Source organism: Rhineura floridana, chromosome 11 (assembly GCF_030035675.1).
Source record: "Rhineura floridana isolate rRhiFlo1 chromosome 11, rRhiFlo1.hap2, whole genome shotgun sequence".
Classification (NCBI taxonomy): domain Eukaryota; kingdom Metazoa; phylum Chordata; class Lepidosauria; order Squamata; family Rhineuridae; genus Rhineura; species Rhineura floridana.
In genome coordinates this window covers 71,422,480-71,449,361 of record NC_084490.1, presented here as the reverse complement: position 1 = coordinate 71,449,361, position 26,882 = coordinate 71,422,480, and the positions used below count along the sequence as shown (strand labels likewise).

The 26,882-nt window shown below is 43.6% G+C and overlaps 2 protein-coding genes across 13 annotated transcripts in view; one reads left to right on the top strand and one right to left on the bottom strand.

The window, feature by feature from the left end:
• The window catches only part of INVS (inversin), a 220,119-nt gene extending 197,276 nt beyond the window's left edge, over window positions 1–22,843 (top strand). For 4 of the 9 annotated variants that reach the window (XM_061589715.1, XM_061589712.1, XM_061589714.1 and 1 more), the window contains 2 exons: window positions 918–992; window positions 21,086–22,838. In XM_061589715.1, coding sequence (XP_061445699.1) covers window positions 918–992; window positions 21,086–21,216 — 206 coding nt within the window. In that variant the 3' untranslated portion in view covers window positions 21,217–22,838. Of the gene's footprint in view, window positions 1–917; window positions 993–7,891; window positions 8,887–21,085 lie in introns of those variants that run through there. The other 5 variants (XM_061589721.1, XM_061589718.1, XM_061589716.1 and 2 more) reach the window with 5 other exon arrangements.
• The window catches only part of TEX10 (testis expressed 10), an 83,730-nt gene continuing 79,306 nt past the window's right edge, over window positions 22,459–26,882 (bottom strand). For 3 of the 4 annotated variants that reach the window (XM_061589722.1, XM_061589724.1, XM_061589723.1), the window contains 3 exons: window positions 25,241–25,422; window positions 23,423–23,630; window positions 22,459–22,688 (listed from right to left, as the gene is read on the bottom strand). In XM_061589722.1, coding sequence (XP_061445706.1) covers window positions 22,575–22,688; window positions 23,423–23,630; window positions 25,241–25,422 — 504 coding nt within the window. In that variant the 3' untranslated portion in view covers window positions 22,459–22,574. Of the gene's footprint in view, window positions 22,689–23,422; window positions 23,631–25,240; window positions 25,423–26,882 lie in introns of those variants that run through there. The other variant, XM_061589725.1, reaches the window with a different exon arrangement.

Here is a 26,882-nt window from a genome sequence, read left to right as displayed (position 1 = left end):
CTCACCAACAGTGTCTCAGTCTTGTCTGGATTGAGTCTCAGTTTATTAGCTCTCATCCAGTCCATTATCGCGGTCAGGCAACGGTTCAGCACATCAACAGACTCACCTGAAGAAGATGAAAAGGAGAAATAGAGTTGCGTGTCATCAGCATACTGATGACAACGCACTCCAAAACTCCTGATGACCGCACCCAGAGGCTTCATGTAGATGTTAAAAAGCATGGGGGACAAAGCCGACCCCTGAGGGACTCCACAATGGAGAGTCCAGGGTGTCGAGTAATGTTCCCCAAGCACTACCTTCTGGCGACGATCCGCAAAGTAGGAGCAGAACCACTGCCAAGCATTACCCCCAACTCCCAACTCGGCGAGTCTCCCCAGAAGGATACCATGGTCGATGGTATCAAACGCTGCTGAGAGATCAAGGAGAATCAACAAAGTCACACTCCCCCTGTCCCTCTCCCGACAAAGGTCATCATACAGGACGACCAAGGCTGTTTCAGTGCCGAAACCGGGCCTAAAACCGGATTGAAACGGATCCAGATAATCGGTTTCATCCAAGAGCACCTGGAGCTGGTTAGCAACCACCCGCTCCAAAACCTTGCCCAAAAAGGGGACATTCGCCACCGGTCTGTAGTTGTTCAAATTATCTGGGTCCATTTTGTTTTATTCCATTTATTTTGTTTGCTGCCCTTGGCTCCTGCTGGGAGGAAGGGTGGATATAAATCTAATAAATAATAAATAAAATTAAATGAGTAAACATTTATATTGTACAAAGTTTTGTTAAGTGCTTCTTTATATGTTTGATTATAAACACAGTAGAAAAAAAGACTGAAATATGCAATATAGTAGAAGAAAAGAAATATGCAATATACAAATGCAAGCATGCATATTCACACTTGTTTTGAAACCTTTTTAAAGGGCGTTCTCGAGAGGGAAGAGTGTATCATCCAATGAGAGTATCTTCTTCAAAATCTGAACTACAGATACTGTCAGGTACAGTTCAGACCTATGTCTTTATTAGCTTACTCCTAATTTAATATTCAGGTCGGCACATTTTGTGAAAGCTTGTAGCGGCATCTAAAAGCAACCACAGTTCAGTGTTTTTTCTACTACTTTTTTGTACAATGAAAGGGCAAAATTGTTCACCCATTGAGGAGGGCTATTGTTCTCACTGTCAATTAGCTTTGTGATGTTACGTAGCCAAATAGGATTTGCTAGATGGTAAGCACTATGAGATCATCATTTAATCCCCATTTTGCTGGGATCACTATTCTCAAAAAGATTGAATTTTTAAAAAGTAATGGCACACAGACAGTGAACAGACAGCAAACAAGATTGAAGGGTGAAGTCTTAGCAGCTCTCTCAAAAGCATTACTTTTGCCCACAAAATCCAAAATGGTGAACATCTGGTGTAGCCTTAATTAAAAGAAGATATATTACGTTTAGAATCAGAATCGACCAAACAAAATCAGACCAACTTAATTTCTTTTTTTATCAGATCATTAGATAATCAGAATTGATCAGCCATGCACATAAACTCTTAGAATATTTTGGGGTTATTAACCATTCTCACTATTCAGAAAGACACCATAACCTGATCCAAGGAACAGTGATCATTAAAAGAATGAAAGCACTATTACTAAGAAAGTGTAGTTTACCTGAGGATCGTGGATGACATTCTCGTAGGGATGACACCTCCTACTGGAAGGAACAGGCAGGCTCCACTAATTTATTTATTTATTTATTATTTTATTATTTCAATTTATATACCGCCCTTAGCGAAATAGCTCTCAGGGCGGTGAACAAACAAAATAAAATACAATATATCATAATAAAAATACAAAAACATATACAAACAAACCACGAAAAGCACAGCAAAAACAAAATAAATACTACAAAAATTAAAATACAGATTAAAAGATTTAAAAAGTTAAGAAGATTAAAATGCCTGGGAGCATAAAAAGGTCTTTACCTGGCGCCGAAAAGATAGAAGTGTTGGCGCCAGGCGTACCTCTTCGGGGAGGCTGTTCCACAACTCAGGGGCCACCACAGAAAAGGCCCTAGATCTTGTAACCACCCTCTGGGCTTCCCGATGGGTTGGTACCCGGAGGAGGGCCTTAGATTCTGAATGAAGTGAACGGGTAGGTTCGTAGCGTGAGAGGCGTTCCACAAGGTATTGAGGTCCCACGCCGTGTAAGGCTTTATAGGTCAAAACCAGCACCTTGAATCTCGCCCGGAAGCAAATAGGTAGCCAGTGCAGACGCGCCAGGACAGGTGTTATATGCGAAGACCGACTGGTCCTCGTCAATAATCTGGCAGCTGCGTTCTGCACCAGCTGAAGCTTCCGAACTGTCTTCAAGGGCAGCCCTACGTAGAGCGCATTACAGTAATCCAATCTTGAAGTTACCAGAGCGTGGACAACGGAGGCGAGGTCGTCCCTGTCCAGATAGGGGCGTAGTTGGGCTACCAGACGAAGATGGTAAAATGCATTCCGTGCCACCGAGGCCACTTGGGCCTCGAGAGACAAGGAAGAGTCGAGAAGAACCCCCAAACTACGTACCTGTTCTTTCAGGGGGAGTGTAACCCCATCCAGAACAGGGTAAGCATCCACCATCTGAGCAGGGAAGGCGTTCACCAACAATGTCTCGGTCTTGTCTGGATTGAGTCTCAGTTTATTAGCTCTCATCCAGTCCATTATCGCGGTCAGGCAACGGTTCAGCACATCAACAGACTCACCTGAGGAAGATGAAAAGGAGAAATAGAGCTGCGTGTCATCAGCGTACTGATGGCAACGCACTCCAAAACTCCTGATGACCGCACCCAGCGGCTGCATGTAGATGTTGAAAAGCATGGGGGACAAGACCGATCCCTGGGGGACTCCACAATGGAAAGTCCATGGTGTCGAGTAATGTTCCCCAAGCACTACCTTCTGGTGACGATCCGCGAAGTAGGAGCAGAACCACTGCCAAGCAGTGCCCCCGACACCCAACTCCGCGAGTCTCCCCAGAAGGATACCATGGTCAATGGTATCAAACGCCGCTGAGAGATCAAGGAGAATCAACAGAGTCACACTCCCCCTGTCCCTCTCCCGACAAAGGTCATCATACAGGGCGACCAAGGCTGTTTCGGTGCCAAAACCGGGCCTGAAACCGGATTGAAACGGATCTAGATAATCGGTTTCATCCAAGAGCGCCTGGAGTTGGCTGGCAACCACCCGCTCCAAAACCTTGCCCAAAAAAGGGACATTCGCCACCGGTCTATATTCAGATTATCTGGGTCCAAGGAGGGTTTCTTTAAAAGAGGTCTCACTACTGCCTCCTTGAGGCTACCAGGGACTACTCCCTCCCTCAAGGAGGCGTTAACCACTTCCTTGGCCCAACCGGTGGTCCCAGCCCTGCTAGCTTTCACTAGCCAAGATGGGCAAGGATCCAGAACAGACGTGGTTGCCTGAACCATTCCAAGCACCTTGTCCACTTCCTCGAGCTGCACCAACTGAAACTCATCCAATAAAGAAGGACAAGGCCGGGCTCCGGACACTTCAATGGATTCATCTGTCACAACATCAGAGTCAAGGTCCCTGCGGATACATGCGATCTTATCTTGAAAGTGTCCAGCAATTTCGTTGCAGCGGGTCTCAGATGTTTCCATAGTATCGTGGGGGCCAGAGTGTAAGAGCCCTCGCAGGACTTTAAAAAGCTCCGCTGGGCGGCATAAAGATGATCTAATAGAGGCAGCAAAATAGAGCTTCTTTGCTGTCCTTACCGCTTTTGTATACAACTTATTGGTGGCACTTACCAAAGCATAGTTGTATCCACTGGGAGTTTTCCTCCATCTGCACTCCAGCCTCCTCCTCTCTTGTTTCATCGCTCTCAGCTCCGGAGTATACCACGGAGCGGTATGAGCTCTACACCGGAGGGGGCGCGCGGGAGCGATCATGTCAATAGCCGGGGTCATTTCCGTATTCCACAGTGTGCGACCAGGGCCTCGACAGGAGCACCGGTCCTATCAGCCGGAAAATCTCCCAGAGCCCTCTGAAAACCTACGGGATCCATCCGGCTCCGGGATCGGATCAACTTAATAGATCCTCCACCTTTGCAGAGGGAAAGAGCCACTGTGAGTCTAAATCTCAACAAGCGGTGATCTGTCCATGACAATGGGGTAGATGAAAAACACCCCACCACCAGATCACCATCTCCATGTCCAGTGGCGAAGATCAGATCAAGAGTATGTCCCGACACATGCGTTGGGCCAGTAGAAAATTGAGACAGCCCCATTGTTGTCATGGAGGCAATGAAGTCCTGAGCTGCACCAGATAAGACAGCCTCGGCATGGACGTTGAAATCCCCCAGTACCAAAAGTCTAGGGGATCTCAATAGCACCTCCGAGACTATCTCTGTCAGCTCAGCTAAGGAAGCTGTTGGGCAGCAAGGTGGACGGTACACCAACAGTATTCCTAGTCTGTCTCCCTGGCCCAATACAAGGTGGAGACATTCCAGACCAGTTGCCGTCTGGACAGGGTGCTTGGTGAGAGGAAAATAACTCCTATAGACCACGGCGACCCCCCCTCCCCGGCCCTCAGATCTACCACAGTGCTGAACCAAATACCCGGGTGGACAAAGCTGAGAAAGAGCAACTCCTCCCTGATCAGCCACCCAGGTCTCGGTTATACATGCCAGGTCGGCACCCTCCTCCAGGATTAAATCATGGACAAGTGAGGATTTATTATGTACCGACCTGGCATTCAAAAGCAGCACTTGGAGATCCGAGAGCTGGCTGATAGGACAACCAGCAATCCTGTGGATATGAGGAGAACCGGAACAAGGCACAGACACAATTTGTCTGGGACGAGTTCCCCTTACCTGGCCTGTTCTCCTCCTAACACCATACCTCCCATTACCCGTCACTACGTTAATTGGGCCCCCCGAAAGCCCCCCCACGAAGGATGGAATCTTTTCTCCCAGGCACATGTTAAAAATACACAAATCCACACAGACAAGCAAACATACAAAACATTCACCCCACATTTAACCCACACACACACCCCAACAAACAACATTAAAAATTAGTTAATCCTCTTCAAGCAGCGATGGCAGTCTCGAGCCCCCCATCCAAAAGCAAACCGCAGTAACGGCACCAGGACAGCAGCACAGCACCAAGCAGTAACAGCAGCACCCACACGCAAACAAAAAGCGGCGAAGGCAGCAAAGATGTAAGCCGCAATGGTAGTGTCCTGGGCAGCGGCACAGCCGTCAGCGATAATAAAAACGCCTGCAACCCGCGGCGGCGATGGCGGCGACAACAGGCTGCAACAACGAAGTCCACCGGCAGCAGCACGGCCCCCCCAGCGATGACAACGCCCCGCGCGCAAGCGGGCGGCGGCAGCAATGGCAGCAGGACGGGTCACAGCGGAGTCCCCAGTAGCGACACGCCCCTCAGCAACAGCGACAACATCCGCATGCAAGCTGGCCGACAGCGGCGGCGCGGGCCGCGGCGACAGAGTCCCCAGCAGCGACACGCCCCCTAGCAGCAGCGACAGCGTACAAGCGGGCAGACGACGGCAATGACGGCGCGAGCCGCGGCAACGGAGTCCTCAGCGACGGCGCGCCCCCCGGCAATGACGACAACGCCCGCATGCAAGTGGGCCGGCGATGACAACGACGGTGGCACAACGATGGCGGGCGGGCGAACAGGCAGCAGCAACGGTGGCAACGCAACACCGCCGGCAGCAGGGCCCAAACAGGCCGCAACAATGCACATACACACACAACAGCAGCGGCGAAGGCCGAAACGACGTTGAATTGCTTTGGAATAATTACAGTTGCTGAGTGCCCTAAAGCTTTTTGCCTCCTCTCCAGTGAGAAGGAGTCATCCCTCTCGCCAGAGTAACTCTGCCTGTGGTCGGTGATGGTTGGGTCTTTTGTGCCTTTCCTATCTATTTTCTGAGTTTGTGTTTTTTACTATCCTTCCTCCTTTCCCACTTTGGTGTTACTACAGTTTTTGCCACAGCAAGGTGCCCATTTTTTTTACCTCAGAACATTCCTCCTTCATTTACCCGATGTGTGTTCATGTATGTGCCCATTTCTTTTTTATTCCATTCCCTGTTTTGCCTTCTGGTCTGGGGTGGGGTGTCAGGTCTTTGCAATAGGCATTTTGCCTTCACCGAGGTTCCCTGGAGGAAGTGGATGTCCTCCTTTGAGCTCCTCCGGCAGTTTTTCTCCAGTTTATGTAGAACCAGCCAATAAGAAATCTGAGGCTGTTTCTACTAAAAGTTTTTAGGGGAGGAGTTGTGATCTGCACCTGATTTTTTCTCTTTCTCCTTGGCTATGGCCAGGTGGATTTTGCAGTTAATTGAGAAACAGCCTGTGGAGCCTGAGCCTTCATCCCAATTCCTGGCTACAGATGCTAACGTTTTTCTCTTCTGTTCCTGCCACATAGCCTACAGTGTTTGTTTTGAAGGCTGAGTAGGCTCTTTCCATGAGGCTTTAAATCGTCTCCTTTGTTTCTGCCTTGATGGCTGAAATTAGGTCATTTTATCCAGTGTTTGTCTGCTGGAGAATCACCTGGAGGTTTTTTCTCTCGTGCTGCTTCTCTTCTGGGGCTGACCTAGCAGCGCCAGAAGTTAAGGACAGATTTGCTGGGGTTTTCTCCATGAGGGGTTGGATAAGGGGTAGAGCTGCAGCACCATTACTATGCAAGCTGGCTTTTTAAGCAGTCTTCTAGTCAGTTTGGGTGGTCTGGCCTTGTCCTCACATCCCATCTACAAGCATTTCATTGTAGCCCTGGTTTCTCTCCAAGTGGTGGACAAGTTTTCCACATGAGTTTTGAATTGGGTCCTCACTGTATTAATAGGAGCTCCATTCAAACCAAGAGCCACTTGTTCAGTATTTTTTTGTCTCTTAAGATGGCTATAACGTTAGCCAGAAGGGTGTAAGAGTTGGAGGCTCTGTTTTTTCCATCCTGATAAGGTGATGTCACAGCCTGATCCATCTTTCATGCCCAAAGTCAAGACAGTGATCCATCAGTGCTACTTTCATTGTGTAAGAATCCTTTATGCTCCCAGGAGCACTTTGTATGTCAGGAGGACACTATGCATTTATCTAGAGGGAACCAGAGACTTGGGGAACTTTTGAGTCTTGGTTTGTGGCTTTTGCTGGCCCTTCTGTGGGGAGGAAAGTATGGAAGCCATAGCCCAGGCCTATGTGACATTACACAGTCACCAAGTGGTATTATGGCCCGTTTCCCTTTAGGGTGTGGTGGCTTTGGCTGTGTTTAAGGGTAGACTTCCTGTGCTGGAACATTGTGGAGGGAGCAACTTGGCCTTCTCACACCTTGAGACACTGCAAGATTGGTTCATTTTCATAATCAGCTGCAGCCTTTGATAGGAAGGTCCTTCAGAAGGCTGAAAGGTAGAAAGGAAAAGGGGCAGAGAGAGTCTTGGAGACTGCTCTGTTATATTCCTATAGGAATGTCATCCATTATCCTCGGGTAAAAACAAATTTGTCTTACCGTTGATTTCTGTTCACTGAAGATGATAGACATCATGACACTTGCCACTCCTTCCTCTGCTGGCAACCTGAGGGGGTGTAGCCCTGCTGTACATCCTCCTCTCCACTTGTGTGTGCTCTGTTGTTTTGGGGGCAGCTGTTTTTCTTTGGTGTATGCATAAGCCCTTTCTTGGTGGACCTCTCTGCTCTATCTTGGTTTCTCTTCTTGTGTTCAGTACATGTGTTTTTAAATTGTTTTTTTTTTAAAGTGTTTTTAAATTTGTATATTTGTTTTTAATGTTTTTAATTATTGTAAACTGCCCAGAGAGCTTCAGCTATGGGGCGGTATACAAATGTAATAATAACAACAATAATAATAATAATAATAATAATTTTCTCAACAATTAGGTTTCCCTCATCAACGGAGTTAAAGTTGGAGTGTCCGTGTGAGGTCGAGGAGTTGTCTGCTCTGCCAGGCGGTCTGGTGAGAGGGATGGCTCCTCCCCCTGGAGAGGAGGCAAAGGGCTTTCGTGGACCCTGCCTGTTCCTTTCAGTGGAAGGCTTTATTCCCATAAGGAGCGTTATCATCCCCAGTAAACAAAAAATCACGGCAAGACAAATTTCTGGTTTTGTTAAGAGAGTGCACTGAATTTGCAAAGCTAACATCACCCAAAGGAAAATCTCAAGGAATGCTGTACAAACTTTATAAAATAATACAGCACTTTGACACAATTAGGAATTGCTATCAAGAAAAATGTGAAGTAGACTTAATTGAAAACATACCTGATAAAATTTGGAAATAGAGGTGGGACAAAATTCACATCTGACTCTTTGTATGAACTTGAAAGAAAACTTGTATATACTATTAATAAGATGTTTTTTAACACCTAAAAGATTAAGTAAAATATACTACAACTTCAATGGTGTATCTTGGAGGTATCATTCTTTAAATGCAGATATTTATAATCTCTTCTGGACATGCCCTAAAATCAAAACATATTGGCATCAGATATTAAAAATTACATATGTGATAGCAAAAGCCCCCCTAATAGCATTATTTGTTTTTATTAAAAAGGCAGCAGTCAAGGAAGAATGTACAATGAAGTTAGTTATATGTTATTGGGGAAAATATAAATTGCCCTGGGACCTTTGGGTGCAGGGCGGGTAATAAATGATGATGATGATGAGAAAATAATTTCTTATGTATACTGCTAATTATTTTCTATTTATATAAATATTTACAGTCTTATGTACCTATGTGTATTTTGTATTCATATTTTTATATTTATAAATTATGTACTATCTAATAATAAATAAGTGAAAAGCATGAGTCAAGTTAAAAGAATCCTAAATCTGTTGATTATAGTTTCTAACTTCTAAGACCATCTAAACAGAACTGGATTTAAAGATTGTTAACAAGTAAATGCAACATACCCAACAACTGCCAACTGTCTGGTTCATGAAAATTGTATAAAAATTACACTAAAAATGCCATTCAGCTATGACTTGCAGTTCATATCTTGCTTGCTACAAAACAGCATGCACATGTTGGGGTAAACTATGAAAAATTGGAAACATTTCTCAACAAGAGAAAGTAAATTAAATAAGCATTTGGCATTTAGATGAGTATTTCTTAATGATATCCTGTAGATGATTCTGTAAAATGTAACACTTGGTTTATTTTAAGCCTTAGTACCTACAATTTAAAATTAGTACATCTCATATTTTACTTAAAATACAGTTGTGTTGTTCCTTTTTATTAAATTGTTGTATGGGGTATTCATTCATTTTGCTGATGCTGAAGTGTTGATTTGATCTTTCTGCTTATTGTCACCCTCCCAGTTAACTTGCCCTGACTGGAGGCTTTTGTAATCTCAGAAAGGTTCTTTTTTGCTCCATCCTGAATATAGCTTGGAGAGTTATCAGAGCTCTTTCCACCTGACAACTTTCACACAGCCATCTTTGAAAGGCCTTAAAACTTTCTCAATTTTTAATTCAACGTAATCCCCCTCACCTAGTAATAAATTCTCCTTGTTCTTGTGGTTTTTAGTGGACTCCAGTAGGAGGCCTTGCCATTTCTTTTTTTTTTTCAATAATTTTTATTCAGATTTTCATAAAACATACAAGACAAAATCATAAAACATTCAAAGACAAAAAACAAAATCAAAAATAGTTAAACAAAAAGAAAAAAAGAAAAAAAAAACAAAAATAAAAAATAAAGAGTAAAATATTGACTTCCCATTTGTCAAAGATCAAATCAGTTATAAGTCTATAATATATAACAATCCTGTCTCTTAAGTCATATTATAAAATCACTTTCCTCCAGTAGTTATCTTACTTAATCATCAAATCTCATAAACATTACTTTATTCTTTCCACAAAAAGTCAAAGAGAGGTTTCAATTCTTTAAGAAATATATCTATCAGTTTTTTTTTCCAGATAAGCATATCGATTAATCCATCTCATTACTAATTATGATAATCTTATTGTCATAACCATAGTCAAAATAAACATTTCAATTAATCCATCACATCAGAATCTGTTAGGTTCAATAATTTCAGTAGCCATTGTTCTATTATCTCTATTAGTTCCATTTTCCATCTTCCATCTTCAGTAGTCTTGTTAAGTCCAGTAATTTCAATATCCAATCTTCCATTATCAGTATTCCATAATAATCTTGCTGTCAAAGCCATAGTCATATAGTAAGAGTCTGATGGGGATTACCTCTATCCCAAATATTTTCTTGCCATCCATTCTGAATAGGTTGCTGAAATACTGCTGTAAAATCATATCTCTGTTCTTTTTTTCAAAATACACTGGGTCATCTCTTAAAAGTTTTTCCATTGTCACATGGCTGCAGTTAATTCCATAGATTTTCTCTATATTGGGCTCCATCACATCATTCCAGTCCAGAAGATTATCCATGCCATTGATAACTTTATCTCTAGAATCTTCATTCATTTCTTCAGAGATAACATTGAGTTCCAAACAATAGATTTTATTTCTAAAGTCCATAGACTCCAAATCTTGTTCCTGTTCCACGTTGGTTCCAATCTCCGGGATCTCCTCTCTCACAGGGACCCCTATTCCAGTCTCCAGGGTCACCTCTCTCACAGGGACCCCTGTTCCAATCTCCGGGGTCTCCTCTCTCACAGGGACCCCTTCCAGGGTCACCTCTCTCACAGGGACCCTTATATCTTTAATCTCCTGCTTCATTTTACTCAATTCAATTTTCATTATCTCAATCTCATCCATTATTTTCTGAAACATAGTTATTTCCAGATTTTCAGCCACTTTCTTAATTGCCATTTTAAAAGAAAAATATAGGAAAACCACTTCTTATTTCAGCAACAATTGGGTTAATACTCCAAACTTGGTGACATCACAGTATAAACAGAGCAGACAGCCTTATCTCTCCAATAGTTAAGTAAACAAAATGCAGTTCCCAGGATCGAAACAATTAATGGCAATCGTCAAGAAACAGATTCGTCAAAATAAAATAGACCAAAAAGAGAGTAGTCTCAAAACAGTATAATATTTTTCAAAATAAAAATCTGGAATAGAAATCCCTCTTCTGTGTATATCTTTAGAATGCAAATCCAGGACAGCTTTTTGCAACAAAAACAGAGATAAGCTATTAATTAGTGCGTAGCAGAGAGAAGTTATGGCTCCCCAGTGAGATGTCAAAAACTGATCAATCTGGCAAATCTCTTTTAAACAGCAACAATTTAAGTCAAGTAAAAGAAAAATATAGAAAGAAGGGTGCTTGCCTGTTAGTGCGTTCTCTCTTAGAAGATAAGATGAACGTTCGCTTTAACAGATAGAGCTTGCTGTTGAAAATCCGTCCCACCTTCGTCGGCTGGACCTCGTCCCATAAATTAATGAGATCTGGTCGTCCCAACAAAAATAGGCTTTGAGGTTAATCTCTTCGTTTCTCCCTACCCGGGAGAAGTTTAATCAGTCAAAAAAAAAGAAAAAACTGACTGATATATCTGAATAAGCTTCTTTTGAGGCAGGAGCCCGTCTCAAAAGCAGGCACAGGCTAAGTCACCCTTCCCGGAAGTCCGAGGCCTTGCCATTTCAAGAGGCATTTACCTTTCATAACTTGGTGATGAGTAAGAGAGTAACAGGATTTTGCCCAGTCTGCTGAGAACAATACTTTCATTCAACAAATGGTGACGTGGGAAGTTTTGTCCTGTCTAAAGTTGATAGTACATTTTCCTTCATGCATAATAATGAGGGGCTTTTTTAAAAAAAGTTCAGAACTGTCAGCAATCCATGTTCAGTAGATACATTTGACATGTTTCTAGAGCTGATTAGACTCCACTTAATTTACCTCTCAGAAGTGATATAGTAAGAAGTTCAGTGTTACCTTTAAAAGTAATGTGTTAAAAGAAAGTTCAACTGCAAATCAAACTGAGAACAGTGAGCATGCTTGTACATAGGTAGGATCATAGAATCATAGAATAGTAGAGTTGGAAGGGGCCCATAAGGCCATCAAGTCCAACCCCCTGCTCAATGCAGGAATCCAAATCAAAGCATTCCCAACAGATGGCTTAAAAGTTTCTCTTCATTATTCTGGGGAACTTGCTCACTATTTTGTCCTGCTGTAGATTTTGCCTTATTTATGTAGCACTTTGTTATGACAGCTTACTACCATTATTGAGATTGGGATGGGTGGGTGAAAGGTATGTTGGGACAGAGATCTATTGCTTGAATCTTAACATCAGGATAAAAAAGGCAGTTAAATCATGCAAAATGCATACTTTTTCCACTTGCAAAAAAAGTTTCATTACCTTGTAAACTGGGGGAATGGGAGCAATAGATACTTAGTCATGTTTGTGATAAATGAAGCACTGGCAACAGAGTCGGTGTCCACTAGACTTGGTGGGGCTGCTATGGGAGCATGGCCAATGAGGGCATGGCAAGTTTCCTCCCTTGCAAACATACTGTGGACGCTTAAGCATTGCAGTTTTACAAGCAGCACCTACTAAACTGTAAAGTGTCTTACTTTGCTTCAGAAGGGCTCCCTGCTGCTGATGGGAGAAAAGTTGGGTGGCCTCCACCTGTTCCGGTTCTTTCCCTATCCTCCTTTGCAAAGAAATAGTGAGCACTTAAAAACTGCAGTTTTAACAGTACTGAACACCTAAGAGAGCTTTAGTCCTATGCTCAGTCTCATGAGTGTGCATGCAGGTAAGTCGTATCTCCTCAGCAGTAAACAGAAACCTAGATCTCTGCTCATTCAATAATGTTCTCCCAATCTTGTTTAAAAACACACACATAAAGTGAGTGAATTGCTGGAAACTCACAGTTAGAAGGCACTACAAAAGGCTTTAGTCCTGCGCTTCCACTCATGAGTAAGCCCCACAGAACATGGTGAGGTTTACTTACTTCTGAATAAAATGAATAGGGTTGTGTTAAACTACCAGTGCTTGGAAAGTTCAATTTAACTGAATGATAGGAGAAAGTCGCCAGATGCCTTCAGAGTGAGAATCTGCAACTGGCAGAAGGCTGCCCTCCCTGGGTGTGAGACGTGGGGGAGTAGATGTGCCGTGTGTGAAAAATATTGACTGGGTCTGACTGCTCCCAATTCTCTCAGAAGCATACTGGGATAACTGGTTCAGGTAGGTTTTGTTGGTGGGCTCTTGTTGGGTCCATATCAGGTGTCTAGGAGGAGTCTTAGTACGGAGGAACATGGGTGATGCCACCCCAATTTCAGTTATCATGGGTAGAGTACAGCCATGGGGAGGTGGTGAACTACCACAAAAGACAAGGGCAAGCTTATCTATGCCTTATTCCTTGCTCCCACTCCTCTCATGGATGGGTTCCTCGTTGCTCATCTGCTGTGCCCACTAGCCTGTGTGTGTTGTTGTTTAACGCCAGATTGGTACACAATAAGACCACACTCATCCATGATGTGATCATGGATAAAGGTGCTGATTTTGTGTGCATTACCAAGACCTGGGTGGGTGAGCTGGGAGGAGTTGATCTGACCCAGCTTTGCCCACCTGGATACTTGGTGCAACACCAGCACAGGCTGTAGCGACGGAGGGGGGGGGAGGAGGAGTTGTGGTCCTGTCACCAGGAAACTACTTTGTCTTAGAGCTGGCTGTGAGGGCCTGCACCTGGTGTTGGGCCAAGGAGACAGTATACTAGGGTTGCTGCTGGTGTACTGTCCACCCTGCTGCCGGCAGCTTCTCTGACTGAGCTGGTGGAGGCCATCTTGGCTGTGGTATTGGAGGTGCCCAGAACAATGCTCCTGGGTGGCTTCAATGTCCATGCTGAGGCTGCCTCTGGTGTTCTGGCTTGGGACTTCATGGCCTCCATGATGACCATGGGGCTGGCTCAAGTTGTCACTGGCCCGACACACAGGGAGTGGCTCCAATCAGATATGGCTCCAATTCTCCGATTCTCACTTGCAGGAATGGTGAACACATTAAGATGGTCCGCTCCCAGAGACTAATGGAATCCACAGGATTAATGGACTAATGGAATCCACAGGACTAATGGAATCCACAGGATTCCTGAATGCCCTGGGGGAGTTTGCAGTAGATAGAGCAGGTGATCCTGTTGAAGCCCTTGTCATGCTGTGGAACAGTGAGGGCTTTGGGCTCTTGACATGGTTACCTCCAAGTGCCCTCTCCGGCATTGTGGAGCCCAGTTTACACCTTGGTACACCAGTGGGCTAAGGGCAATGAAACAGGCTGGACAACGGCTAGAGCGCAAGTGGAGAAAGACATGCTGTGAGGCTGATTGGGCATGAGTAAAACATAACTGTCCCTCTGTGCTGCAGTTAGGGTGGCAAAGAAGGCCCACTTCTCTGCCACCATCGCATCCTTTTTTTATATATATGTTTTTGTACCGATTTATGTGATTTTATTGTATATACTTTCTGTTGTACACCGCCCAGAGAGCTATGCTAGTGGGGCAGTATAAAAATTTAACAAATAAATAAATAAAATCCTCAAGTAGCTGTCCAGTGGAGCTTTTCCATATTGTCAGGGGTCTGTTGACGTCAACTCCAGAAAATGGAATTTTAGACCTTCGGAGGCCCACTGTGAATTGTTTGTAAGCCACTTTGAGGGTAAAGTTGCTCACTTTCATAGCAATCTTGATGCCCCATCCGCATCTACTATAGACCCCAGTGAGCTCCATGTTTACTGCAACTTCTTGGGAACGGTTTCAGTTGATACAGCCTGATGACATGGACAAGGTGCTTGTGACGATCTGGCCAGCAACATGTCCTCTCGACCCTTGACCTTCTCAGCTTATTAAAGCTTACCAAGGGGGGTTGACTGAGTGGATCCAGGGTGTGGTCAACCCTGAAAGAGGCAGTGATCTGACCACTCTTGAAAAAGCCCACCCTGGACCCATTGCTTTGTGACAATTACCAACCAGTTGCAAATACTTAGGGAAGGTGATTGAGAGGGTTGTGGCATAGCAATTGCAAGTACTCTTGGATGAAAGAGATTATCTTGACCCATTCCAGTCTGGGTTCAGGCCTCGTTATGGGACTGAATCAGCCTTGGTCGCCCTGATGGATGACCTTTATTGGGAGAAGGACGAGGGGAGTGCGACCCTGTTACTTGATCTCTTAGTGGCTTTTGATACCATTCACCATGGTATCCTTCTGAGCCGACTTGATGAGATGTGTAATGGAGGCACTGTTTTACAGTGGTTCCGATCCTATCTTCTAGGTCAGTTTCAGACAATAGCATTGGATGATGTCTTTCAGTCTCCTGGCAGTTGTGCTGTGGGGTGCCGCAGGGTACCATCTTGTCCCCCCTGCTGTTTAACATCTATATGAAGCCCTTGGGAGTGGTCATTAGGAGATTTGGGGCAAGGTGTCAGCAGTATGCTGAAGATACCCTGCTCCATTTCTCTGTAAAATCTGAATCAAAAGAGTCTGTGCAAGCCTTGGACCGGTGCCTGGACTCGGTAGTGGGCTGGATGAGGGCCAATAAACTGAGTGTGAAACCTAGGAAGGTGAAGATGCTGTGGGTTGATGGTTCCCGAGTTTAGATAATTGGCCAGTTGCTTGCTTTGGATGGGGTCATACTCCCTCTGAAAGAGCAGATCCGTAGTCTGGGGGTGCTGCTTGTTTCAGCTTTGTTGCTAGAGGCCCAGGTGACCTCAGTGGCGAGGAGTGCCTTTTACCAGCTGCGGCCGTTTCTGGACTGGGATAGCCTGACCACTGTTGTCATTGCACTGGTAACCTCTACTCTGGATTACTGTAATGTGCATTAATGGCATTGTCAGGCGAGCTGCTCCCAATACATGGATGAGGAATGTCTGGAGAATGTCTGATGAAAAGAAACAGGCAACATTACCTACCCACCCACCCATTGCATGCAGAAGGGAGCTAAAATGGTCTTCAAATCATGACCATAGATTCTTGGCAAAATTACTCATTTCAAGTTTTGATTTTGAACTCTAGAGGCTGTTGCCAGTTGCCCTCTAAAATCCTTCCATACAAGCTGATGAACTGACTGTTGGTCATCTGAAATTACGTAGTAGACAGCCACCCAATAATAATGGTTTGCCTGTCTTGCAACATTAATCTGCGAAATATTTTAAGTACTGCATCACAATGTCCGGAACAGCGCCATGTGCATTTGATGGCACTAAATAAATAAATGTTAATGATAATAGTTGACTTACTCTGTAGTTAGCCATCACATACACGCTCATAGCTGATTTACTGGAGGACTCAAGTAAGGAGCACTGACTCAGATAATACCTGGAAAATTGCTGTGGATGTAATATATCTTCATTTAGCTTGCAATCCTAAAAATACTTTCTAGGGACTAAGCCCCACTGAGTACAGTGGGTTTTACTTCTGAATAAACATGTATATATGTTTGTGTTACTATTTTGAAGCATGTGCCCTGCCTTATAATTAAAATGTAAAAAACTGAGATTACTTACACATATGTAATTAAAATGACAATAAAATAACATTAAAATGATCCTGAAGAATACAACGTGTACACAGGGGCTGGTGTGTTTGTCTGGAATGCAGCTGATGAAGCTGTTGCTGTATAGCCAAACCCCCGCCTGTGGCTGTCTTCCTTCACCTGGTCACAGTTGGCTATTATACAGCAGTCAGTGAGAGAAGGCCAAAGGGGCAGGTGACACACAATTTCATTTGCCTAATTCAGCCCTTTCCAAAATACAGGTTGCATGGGTGTAACATAGAAAGCTTTTCCATCCATGGAGACAGTGAGAATAGTTCTATTGTGACTTAGAACCTTCAAACTGTACCTTACCATCTTTTTTCCTAAAGAAATGTTTTCTTGCTCCTATTATTTTATTCACTAACTAAACACATGCAGTTAGTTAGACCAGGGATGGGTCTGGATCAAGATCTACTGGTAGATCTTTGGGTTGAGTTTGAATTAGATCAGCAATCATTTGTGACTCTCAATTGTTAAACAACAAAACCAGTCCCCTGCCCTAAATTATACTGCTGAAATTAAGAGAGCTTGGGGGAGGGCAACCAGAAGTGGGGGTTTTGTGTGCAAGCCTACACTCCCTCTTCTGAGCTAGGCAGTGCATTCCCTAACCCCTCAACTGATTATGTTTCTGGATACTTCTTGTGTCAGTCATGATATATCATGGCAGTCTGAGCATCACATAGATGTGGGTTGCCTGGCAGGATAGGGGACATCATTTCTTTTCCCAGGGATGAAAGGAGTTAGCGTGAAGTTGATTTCCTCGTTCTGTAGGAAACCATAACTGAGATTTTGATCCAGGTGAAGAGCTAATCAGGATGGAAGGTGTCTGGCTTTTTCTGAGAGCATCTCTTAATTCCACCTATCTTCTTGTCCGAGTTTAGGGTTGCCAGAAAGAGTTTCCATGAAGGTGCCCTGGGAGAAATGAAATATGCAGATACAAAATATCATGCACCAAGAGGAGCTTGGGGGGGGGGAAGCATGAAGAATTGGCTGACGAACCTAAGTGAAGCAAGGATGTAAGCAAGGGGGGCACTCATGTTTTTAAGCTAGTGGTAGTAGGAGAGATGGAAGCCATGCCTGCCTCTTACACCACCATCCAGGCTAACTCTGTGTCTCATGATAATTGGATGCTAAACTCCTGGTCTAAGTCAGATTAGGAGAAAGTGAGGGGATCTGACAACCAAGCAGCAGAAACATGGTTAGTTGGTGAGAGGCTGGGACCCAAGTTGGGCAGGTGGTTGGGGGCTTTGCAGAGTTCTGATTGGCTAGACAGATTACTGGAACACCTAAAGGGCTGGTAGAATGAAACGTGATCTTTGGGATGGAGAAAGGCCCATTCCACCAGTTTGCTGCTCTCCCTCTTGGGAGCCAATGGAAAGGCTTTTATCTCTCTTTTTTTCACTTAACTAATATTGATGAAATGAAGAATGCTGAGAGACTGGCTTAGGACGGTTTGTTTACTGATCCTTGCAGCCCAGAGAACATAGATTTGATCAAGCTGGAACCTGTCCATAAGCAGGATTTGCTGTGAATTTGATGGTATGTGCCAATTGTTGAGCCCTTTGTAGAGGTGTGTGGAGGCAGAAGAGAGAAGAGGGTGTGCACTAAGGAGGCTGCTGCATGTTGTGACTGAGCTGGGAGCTGCTCCATAGAGGGGGAGCAGGCGCAACATTTCATTGTAGCCACAGTCCTTCAATTCCCAGGATTAGGAAGAATCCCTCCTCCCAGAGTTAGAGGGGAAAGTTGGCACAGAATGTTCTACCGGGGGGGGGGATCTTTGAACAAATCCATTACCACATGGGAGAAGGTGTAAATTCATTGAAGAGGGTATAGAGTATTCTGCGTCTTGGCCATTTCTTCAGTTAATTGTAGAGGTCAGTGTACAGCTGTGGGAGAAAAACATTAAGACAACAGGGATGCTGGGGTGCATCCACACAACTAACAAGGCAGCAGTGTGAGTCTGTTACTCTACCCCAGCCCAACTGTAAACACCCCTTCTAATAATTGTCACCTCCCCCCCCCATTACTTACTCCCCCTATCTCAGGAGTGATGGGATATGCGGTCTAGTGCTTTGGGAAGTAAGGATTGCCACACATCTTAAACCTTTGGAATCTTTGTGGTCTGATGAAGAGATCGATTCCACTGATTATATGGAGGCTTTTGCAACATGGGAAACTTGAAAACCTGTCCCAATGATCTCGAAGAGACAACACCATCCCAGACTTGATCTGGTGGTGCCTACTCCTCTCAGTATTTGCAATACTAGATCCTCCACCATGACGAAAACACGAGGGAAGAACTGAGTATATTGCTTTGTGCACATCGCATGTTATGGGTTGTACTTTTCCATAAGCCAAGTTCTGAACATTCTATTTTGGGGGTTTACATTCGTTTCTTGGTGAGTTCGCGAGGCACTTCCAGGATAAGATCGCATGCATTCGCCGGGACTTAGACTCCAATATTATGGCAGTGGGATCTAATGAAGCATCCAGACCACGGTCTTGTCCTTGTTTATTGGATGAGTTTCAGTCTGTACAGCTTGAGGATGTTGACAAGATCCTTGGACTGGTGCGGGCGACCACATCTGTGCTGGACCCTTGCCCCTCTTGGCTGGTGAAAGCTGGCAGGACCGGAACCTCTGGCTGGGCCAAGGAAATAATAAACGCCTCTCTGAGAGAGGGAGTGGTCCCTGACTGCCTGAAAGAGGCGGTTGTGAGACCGCTCCTGAAGAAACCCTCTTTGGACCCAGATAACCTGAACAACTATAGACCTGTGGCGAATGTTCCGTTCTTGGGCAAGGTGCTGGAACGGGTGGTTGCCGGCCAGCTCCAGGGGCTCTTGGATGACACTGATTATCTTGATCCATTTCAATCCGGTTTCAGGCCCGGTTTTGGCACCGAAACAGCCTATGATGACCTTTGTCGGGAGAGGGACAGGGGGAGTGTGACTCTGTTGATTCTCCTTGATCTCTCAGCTGCTTTTGATACCATCGACCATGGTATCCTTCTGGGAAGACTCACGGAGTTGGGAGTTGGGGGTACTGCTTGGCAGTGGCTCCGCTCCTACTTGGTGGGTCGCCACCAGAAGGTAGTGCTTGGGGAACATTGCTTGATGCCCTGGACTCTCCATTGTGGAGTCCCGCAGGGATCGGTACTGTCCCCCATGCTTTTCAACATCTACATGAAGTCGCTGGGTGCGGTCATCAGTTTTGGGGTGAGTTGCCATCAGTACGTTGATGACACGCAGCTCTATTTCTCCTTTTCATCCTCTTCAGGTGAGGCTGTTAACGTGCTAAACCGCTGTCTGGCCGCGATAATGGACTGGATGGGAGCTAACAGACTGAAGCTCAATCCAGACAAGACCGAGACGCTGTTGGTGAGTGCCTTCTCTGCCCAGATGGAGGATGTTCATCCTGTTCTTGATGGGGTTACACTCCCCTTGAAGGAACAGATGCGTAGCTTGGGGGTTCTTTTTTATCCTTCCTTGTCACTTGAGGCCCAGGTGGCCTCGGTGGCACGGAATGCTTTCTACCATCTTCGCCTGGTAGCCCAGCTACGTCCCTATCTGGACAGTGACGACCTCGCCTCAGTTGTTCATGCTCTGGTAACTTCTAGACTGGACTACTGCAATGCGCTCTACGTTGGGCTGCCCTTGAAGACTGTTCGGAAACTACAGCTAGTCCAGAATGCAGCGGCCAGATTGCTGACGCGGACCAGAAGGTCCACTCATATAACACCTGTTCTGGCCCGTCTGCACTGGCTTCCTGTTTGTTTCCGGGCTAGATTCAAAGTGCTGGTTTTGACCTATAAAGCCCTACACGGCATGGGACCGCAATACCTGGTGGACCGCCTCTCCCAATATGAACCTACCCGGACACTGCGCTCAACATCTAAGGCCCTCCTCCGAGTGCCATCCCATCGAGAAGCTCGGAGGGTGGTGACTAGAACCAGGGCCTTTTCTGTGGTGGCCCCCGAACTGTGGAACAGCCTCCCCGATGAGGTGCACCTGACGCCGACGCTACTATCTTTTCGGCGCCAGGTGAAAACCTTTTTATACTCCCAGGCATTTTAAAGTGTGTTTTAATAGCATTTTCATCATTATTTGTATTTTGGATGTTGTTTGGTTCTTTTATTGTTTGTTTTCTTTTCTTGATTTCTTGTATTTATACATTGCTTGTTTTTTTATCTTTTTGTACACCGCCCAGAGAGCCTTCGGGCTTAGGGCGGTATATAAATTAAATTAAATAAAATAAATAAATAAATAAATAAAAAATTTTCTGTGTTAGGGAATTGTTATTTTGGGGGGTACAGAATTTAAAAATGTAAAGGGAGGTGAGGAGTTGCATTTCTACTTTAAGTAGGATCTTGGACTATAAAATGGCTGCTTTTACCCCCAGACACACAGAACAGAGTTTGAACCAGATAAACTAGTATAAAGACCAAATGTGATGCTACTAGCACATAGAGATAATGTACGCATGCCTTAATGTGAGTGATACCTCAGACTTGTCATCTAATGGTTTTAATTTAAATGAGGCACTTTTAAATGGCTTTGGTGCCCAATATGAGTTTATTAATGGGAGAAAGGTCAAGTAATTTTGACTCATCATTGGTCAAACATACTGGTTTGTGTTTTGTTTTGCAGCAAGTGGATTGCAGCACCTTTGCCTGCTGGAGAGCACAGGAAAAGTTAGACAGTTTTCATCCAGTGTGGAACCTACAACAGTCAAAACAAAGCACACCAGATCCAGGCACGAAAGCAAGACTAAGCTATAGCATAAAAGGAGAACCTATCATTTATATATGGACATATTAAAAAAACCTTCACAGTATTTTCATCAGCATATTCACCTAAGTGATTGTCAACAGTTCCAGGGTACTAAAACGTTCATACTCAACTTAAACGTCCACTAAATTTACTGAGTTAACTGGCAACAACTGGAATGCTCTTTTCTCCATATAAATAAAATGAAAAGCCACACAATCAAATTTCTCAAAGTTTGAGTAGGATTTTTTCTTTCTTTTTTTAATTCAGTAATATACAAGGTCAAAAGGGTTATTCACACCAGGCTTGCAGAAAAAAAATCCTTACTGTGCTTTGCTCATTTATTCTTTTCAGGAGAAGCAGATCTGAACAAATCACACTCGGGACACAATGCTTAAAAGTACTCATAAGTCAGTGGCTCCATAATGACAGATGCAGTCACCTCATTCTGTTAAACCACTGCAGCTCTCCAAACTATCCAACAGGTTTCGTAGCTCTGCTAGTTCAGACAACTTTTCAGCTTGACCTCTGCGTTATATGAAAATGAGCATTCTCAGTGAGGAGATGCCTTGCTTGTTACACAAGGGTTTATGCTTGAGCCAAAAATTGTGAAATTTTAGCTTACTCACAAACAATTGTTATGACGCGCCTCACTTTTACAGGGAAAATAATATGCAAAAAGAATATTTACTACATACACCAAGAATAGTGTGTGTTACAAAACATAAGAGATTTTTTTGGAAGGCAGTCACCCTTGTATCTTTGTTCACATAAACATGTTCTGCACAGGAACTTTCTAAAGCTCTAGCCAGAAAAGTGTTCACTCCCCCTCCCCTCCAGATTACTTTTTTAAAAAACAAAACCCTACATGCTTCAAAGGGTACAGCAAGCACCTTCCTGCACAGTTCTCTTCTGCATTAGCAGCAGCCCAGTGAACTTCCCTAATCTGTAGGTTTGTTTCACCCACTTACTCCCAGAGTGCTTATAGGACAGCTACAACTTCCCCATTAGCACTAGCTTTAGACAAGGGATTTTCCTCAGGAACACAGCAGGAGGAAAGTTAACTTTCCCCTCTCCACCTGATGCAATTCCAATAATTAACAATCTTCCCAGCTGATGTTATTCACCTTTCAAAAAAGCTTTGAAATGCAAATATGCATTTAACATTATGTCTAGTTTAGCCCTTAATGACTGTGCTAAGCAGCCCAGGACCGTCTGCTTTTAAATTCCTATACAAATACAAGAAAAGTAGCTTTTTACATAAAAAATTATTTTAATGAAACGTACTTTAATTTCTGCAGAAAATTGGCATTTTGCATTGAGACCAAAACAGAAACAACACATTTGCAACTAAATGCAGCTGTCCTCTTTAATATACTGTGTTAGCTGCACCAGATCCTGGGGTGTGTGTGGCTAGGTATATATTGAAATAGTAATGGAGGTCTGTCAGCCACTGCTCTTGAGCTTCACCACTCTTCAACACCTAAGAATCAGAAAATGATGTTATTGCTTGGAGTTTTGCAACATTTCTTTGTAACATTCAGGCACCTCGCAGCTATTTAAACTTTCTTGATTATTTTATATTGTTTTTATGAAGTTTTATTGTACTTGTATATATTGCTGTACACAACCTTGATAATTTTGTATGAGTTGGTAGTATATAATATTTATAAATAAGTATCAAAATTGCATTGGGTTAAGTACTTTTTATTAACCAGCTTTTACTACTGAGAAAGTAATTTTATTATTTTATTCTCTCAAACACAACCTCAAATCTTGCAAGAGATATTATTCTTCACTATCAATATAAACAGGTTGTAAGGCTATTCAACATGTGTAAGCCTTCCTGCGACTGGTAACCCCTCCTCTACTTACAAAACCCTAGACACTGCGATTCACTCTTCTCTGATGTATATTTCTCAATCTCACTCCTGCTTCTCAATAGCGTGAGAGGGGGCTGTCCTTTTCTAGTTTAAAGCAGCCTTCCCTAACTTTTGCCCTCCACGTTTTGGACTATAATTCCTACCAGCCCCAGCCAGCTAGGAAAGAAAGAAAAAGTTGCCTTGGATCTCAGAGGGTACGTGTTCATCTGGAAATGGAAGCAGGGTCTGCTTCAATGTGTGTGCATCAGGCTAGGGAAAGTTAAGCAACTATGCTCACATTGCGGCAAGATTACAATATAGCTTGAGCAACAAGTGATTGAGAATGGCCTCCTACCATATCTTTGACAATCTGCTTCACTAGAAGTTCATTGGTCATCATATGACTCCGAAGCTGTCCATGTTGCATTAGCAAACGAAGGAGCTGGGCAAGGACAGGCAATTCCTCCTGACAGACTCTGCTCACTTGAAGACTCTGCAACATCACCCTCAATACACGAGGCGAGGTGGTTAGCAATGAAATACAAGAATTCCACAATACATCCCTGCAGTGGAAGAAAGCACAGCCAGAGTATGAATAAGCAAAATGAACTGTACATGAGTTACTTAAGCCAAAATCTACTTTCTCAATCTACCTTTCTGTTGAACAAAAATGAATCATGTAGACTAAGATTTTTAGTAGAAAAATGTCACAGGAGACAAGTGACAAAATTGGCACACATACCTTACTTGCACACTACAGGAATACCCCGCAATAACGTGTGCAATGGGTCCAGAGCGAGTACATAAACCGAAAATGTACTTAAAGTGAAGCACCACCTTTTTTCACTTGCGCCACCACTGTGCCACCTCTCCTTCACGCGGAGCCTCAAAGCCCTGCGCTAAAGCACCTGCCGCTGCACTGCCATACCTCTCAGCTGATCGCAATCACGCCTCCCAGCTGATTCACGGTCACCTCTCTTTCCACCCCCGACCGAAAGAACAGGCCACAACCAAAGGTGAAGTGTCCGTCCTTGCGAAGTGAGCGTACATAAACCGGGGAATGGTGCTACGGTAAGTATGTCTGTACTTGCGAGTGTCCGTAAACTGAAGGTCCTTATAGCGGGGTATTCCTGTATTGCTGGGCTAGAAGATCATTACCAATTCTAGTATATAAAGTATTTTTAACTTGCGTCTTAATATTTAACTACATTTAAAAATGGAGAAGGGCTTTTTGCCATGTAGTCAATCATGAACATTGTGCAATAAATAATGGATTATCAAATAAGACTGCCTGATTATCACACACACAAACATTGACCAACTTCAAGCTTACTGTATAACAAGTGTCTGAAATTAGATTAAGCTTTCTACAGTTGGAGAAAAGGGACCACTAAAAGAAATTCCAACTGCAGAAATAAATATTCTTGTCTGGTTAATCTCTAGTTTACTTGAAAATCAATTTTAAAATGGCACATTGATTTAGAACAGCTTCTCAGGAATAACATTCTAGTGGGTTAGAAGATATTTAAAAGCACTAGTGTCTTAGAATACTGATATTCAAAATCCAATCTCTTAAACCTTTTTGGCTCTGCAGGCCAGACCCTTTATCAGGATCTAGCCTCATGGACCAAACCTGACAGGTGGATGGGTTGCCCATCTCTCAGTCATCTGCAGGGGCTTGCATACACAGCTACCTAGCAGACTTTGGGTCTTCTACCACCTATCATCCTGATGGACAGTAGAGCCCAAACCTACTTTCTGATACGGCAGGCTTTGGCCCTACCATCCATCCTTAGATGAGTGCTAGAGCTGAAGCATGCTTTCCGTTGTCAGTGCACAATTGAAAGCACACTTTAAGGCTTCCAACTGTGCAATGCTGCCATGTCTCTACTTCGCCCACACCTTTTGTCACATACAGGTAGGTGGGCATGTTTGGGGAAAATGGCCTTATGGGCCAAATATGAACCCCTGCTGGGCCAAGTCTGTCTTATACTTGGGAGCCAGGAAAGTTAATGGAACAATATTCTAAAGCCAAATATTAGGGTGACTACTTTCAGTATACAACTGAACTATTCCTCAAGTACAACAAGCAAATTCCACATATATTCATATCTAAAGTGCCTTGTACAGATGCCAATATTTAAAAAGTTAAGTACTAAATTAAAAAGCTTACCGCTTCTGTAGGTGTTCTGTATCTTCTCTCTCTATTGTTAAGAGGAGATAAAGGAGACTGTAACACAAAGCAGCTAGGAACTTGGAGAGATTTTCATTAAGAGGGCATGCTTGATCCAAAAGCTTACTAATGGCACACAAAACAGATCCAGCAGTACTGTCAGGTATTACTGTCAACCCTGCCTAGGAGACAAAACAAATTAATTACCTTTCACACAGCCTTTCATTTCTGCCATAGCTGTGTTTTCATCTGTGTGCCTAAGAACAATTTGAAAAATGACTTCACTTGCTCCTCTGGCTGTTGGGATTGATTACATTAATCTCATAAACTGGCAATTTATTTAGCAATAATCAAGTAAAACATTTCCCTATTACTTAGTACAGCATGTTCAAGCTCAATCACAGAGTCAAAACATGGCAGAAGAATACTGTTACGTGGGCAGGATGAGTTGCAGTGTTCTATATTGCAGTTTATAACAAATGCTATTGGAGGTTGTTGATTCACAGGGTTGCTATAAGTTGAAATCCACTTGAAGGCACATTATACACACACATATTGCAAAAAGGTAAGGAACCTTTTTCAGCCCAAGTATGGCTCTGTGTGATAAGAGGAAGAACCCCATGATTATGCTGTATGAAAGAGTAAGGTATTGGATAGAATTCCAGCTGATAAGAGATGCTATGGCATATATCTGTAATGACTGACACCTTTAAATGAGAAAAGCTAAATACAGAGGGGAAATGGAGAAGTAGTAGCCCATAGACGTATAGGTTAAGTAAGAAAAAATAAAGTAGGTATTAGCTTAAATAGTGGAAGTTAAGTGACGTGTGTTGCAAGAATATTAAATCATATAGAGTGGTAGCAGATGGCATAGTAAAAATAGTGTATCAATGTTGAGTAAACAAGCTAATCATCACGAGGAATAGAGATAAAGGCTAAGACGTAATGTGAGTATTGTATGTGGATAACAGAGAGGTACGAGTTGATCACAAGCCTCTATCATGCTATACGGTATAGAAAAGAAGGGACCCACCCAAGGAAATTGGCAGAGTCTTACCTACTAGTTGGCCTGATCAACCCGTCTAGTAAGGTGTCTGTTGTGTTGGAATAGTATATCAACTATTTGCTTAAATTGCTAGATGAGAATAGGATGTGTGTATTGAAGTGATGCACTGTATATGAGTTGATTGGCAAACGTAAAAGTGAACGAAGCACTGCAAGGGCATTTTGCCTTTCTCTTCTGTTAAGTCTATAAAAAAGGAATGCTGGTGGTGACTGGCTGCCGTATAACATTTAGTACAGTTGGGCACTCCAACTGGGCATTTCTTTTAGTACAACTGGGCACTCCAACCATAGATTTATAAAAAATGGTAGAATCAATAATTGGTCATCAATAACCTGATTGGCTAACACAAGGGCCACAGTCCCTTCCTGAACAACCTCCGAAGGGCCACATGCTAGTGGTGGGTGGGGCCAGAGGCAAAAGTGGGTGGAGCAATTAATGAAAATATTACTTTCATATAGTGGGCTAGTTTTTACACACTCACACAAGCAAGAAACATTCAAAGGCATATTTCAGCCAGGCAAAAAGATGTGGGCTGAGAGTTGGACCAGTGAGGAATGTGGCATGGCAAGGGGAGGT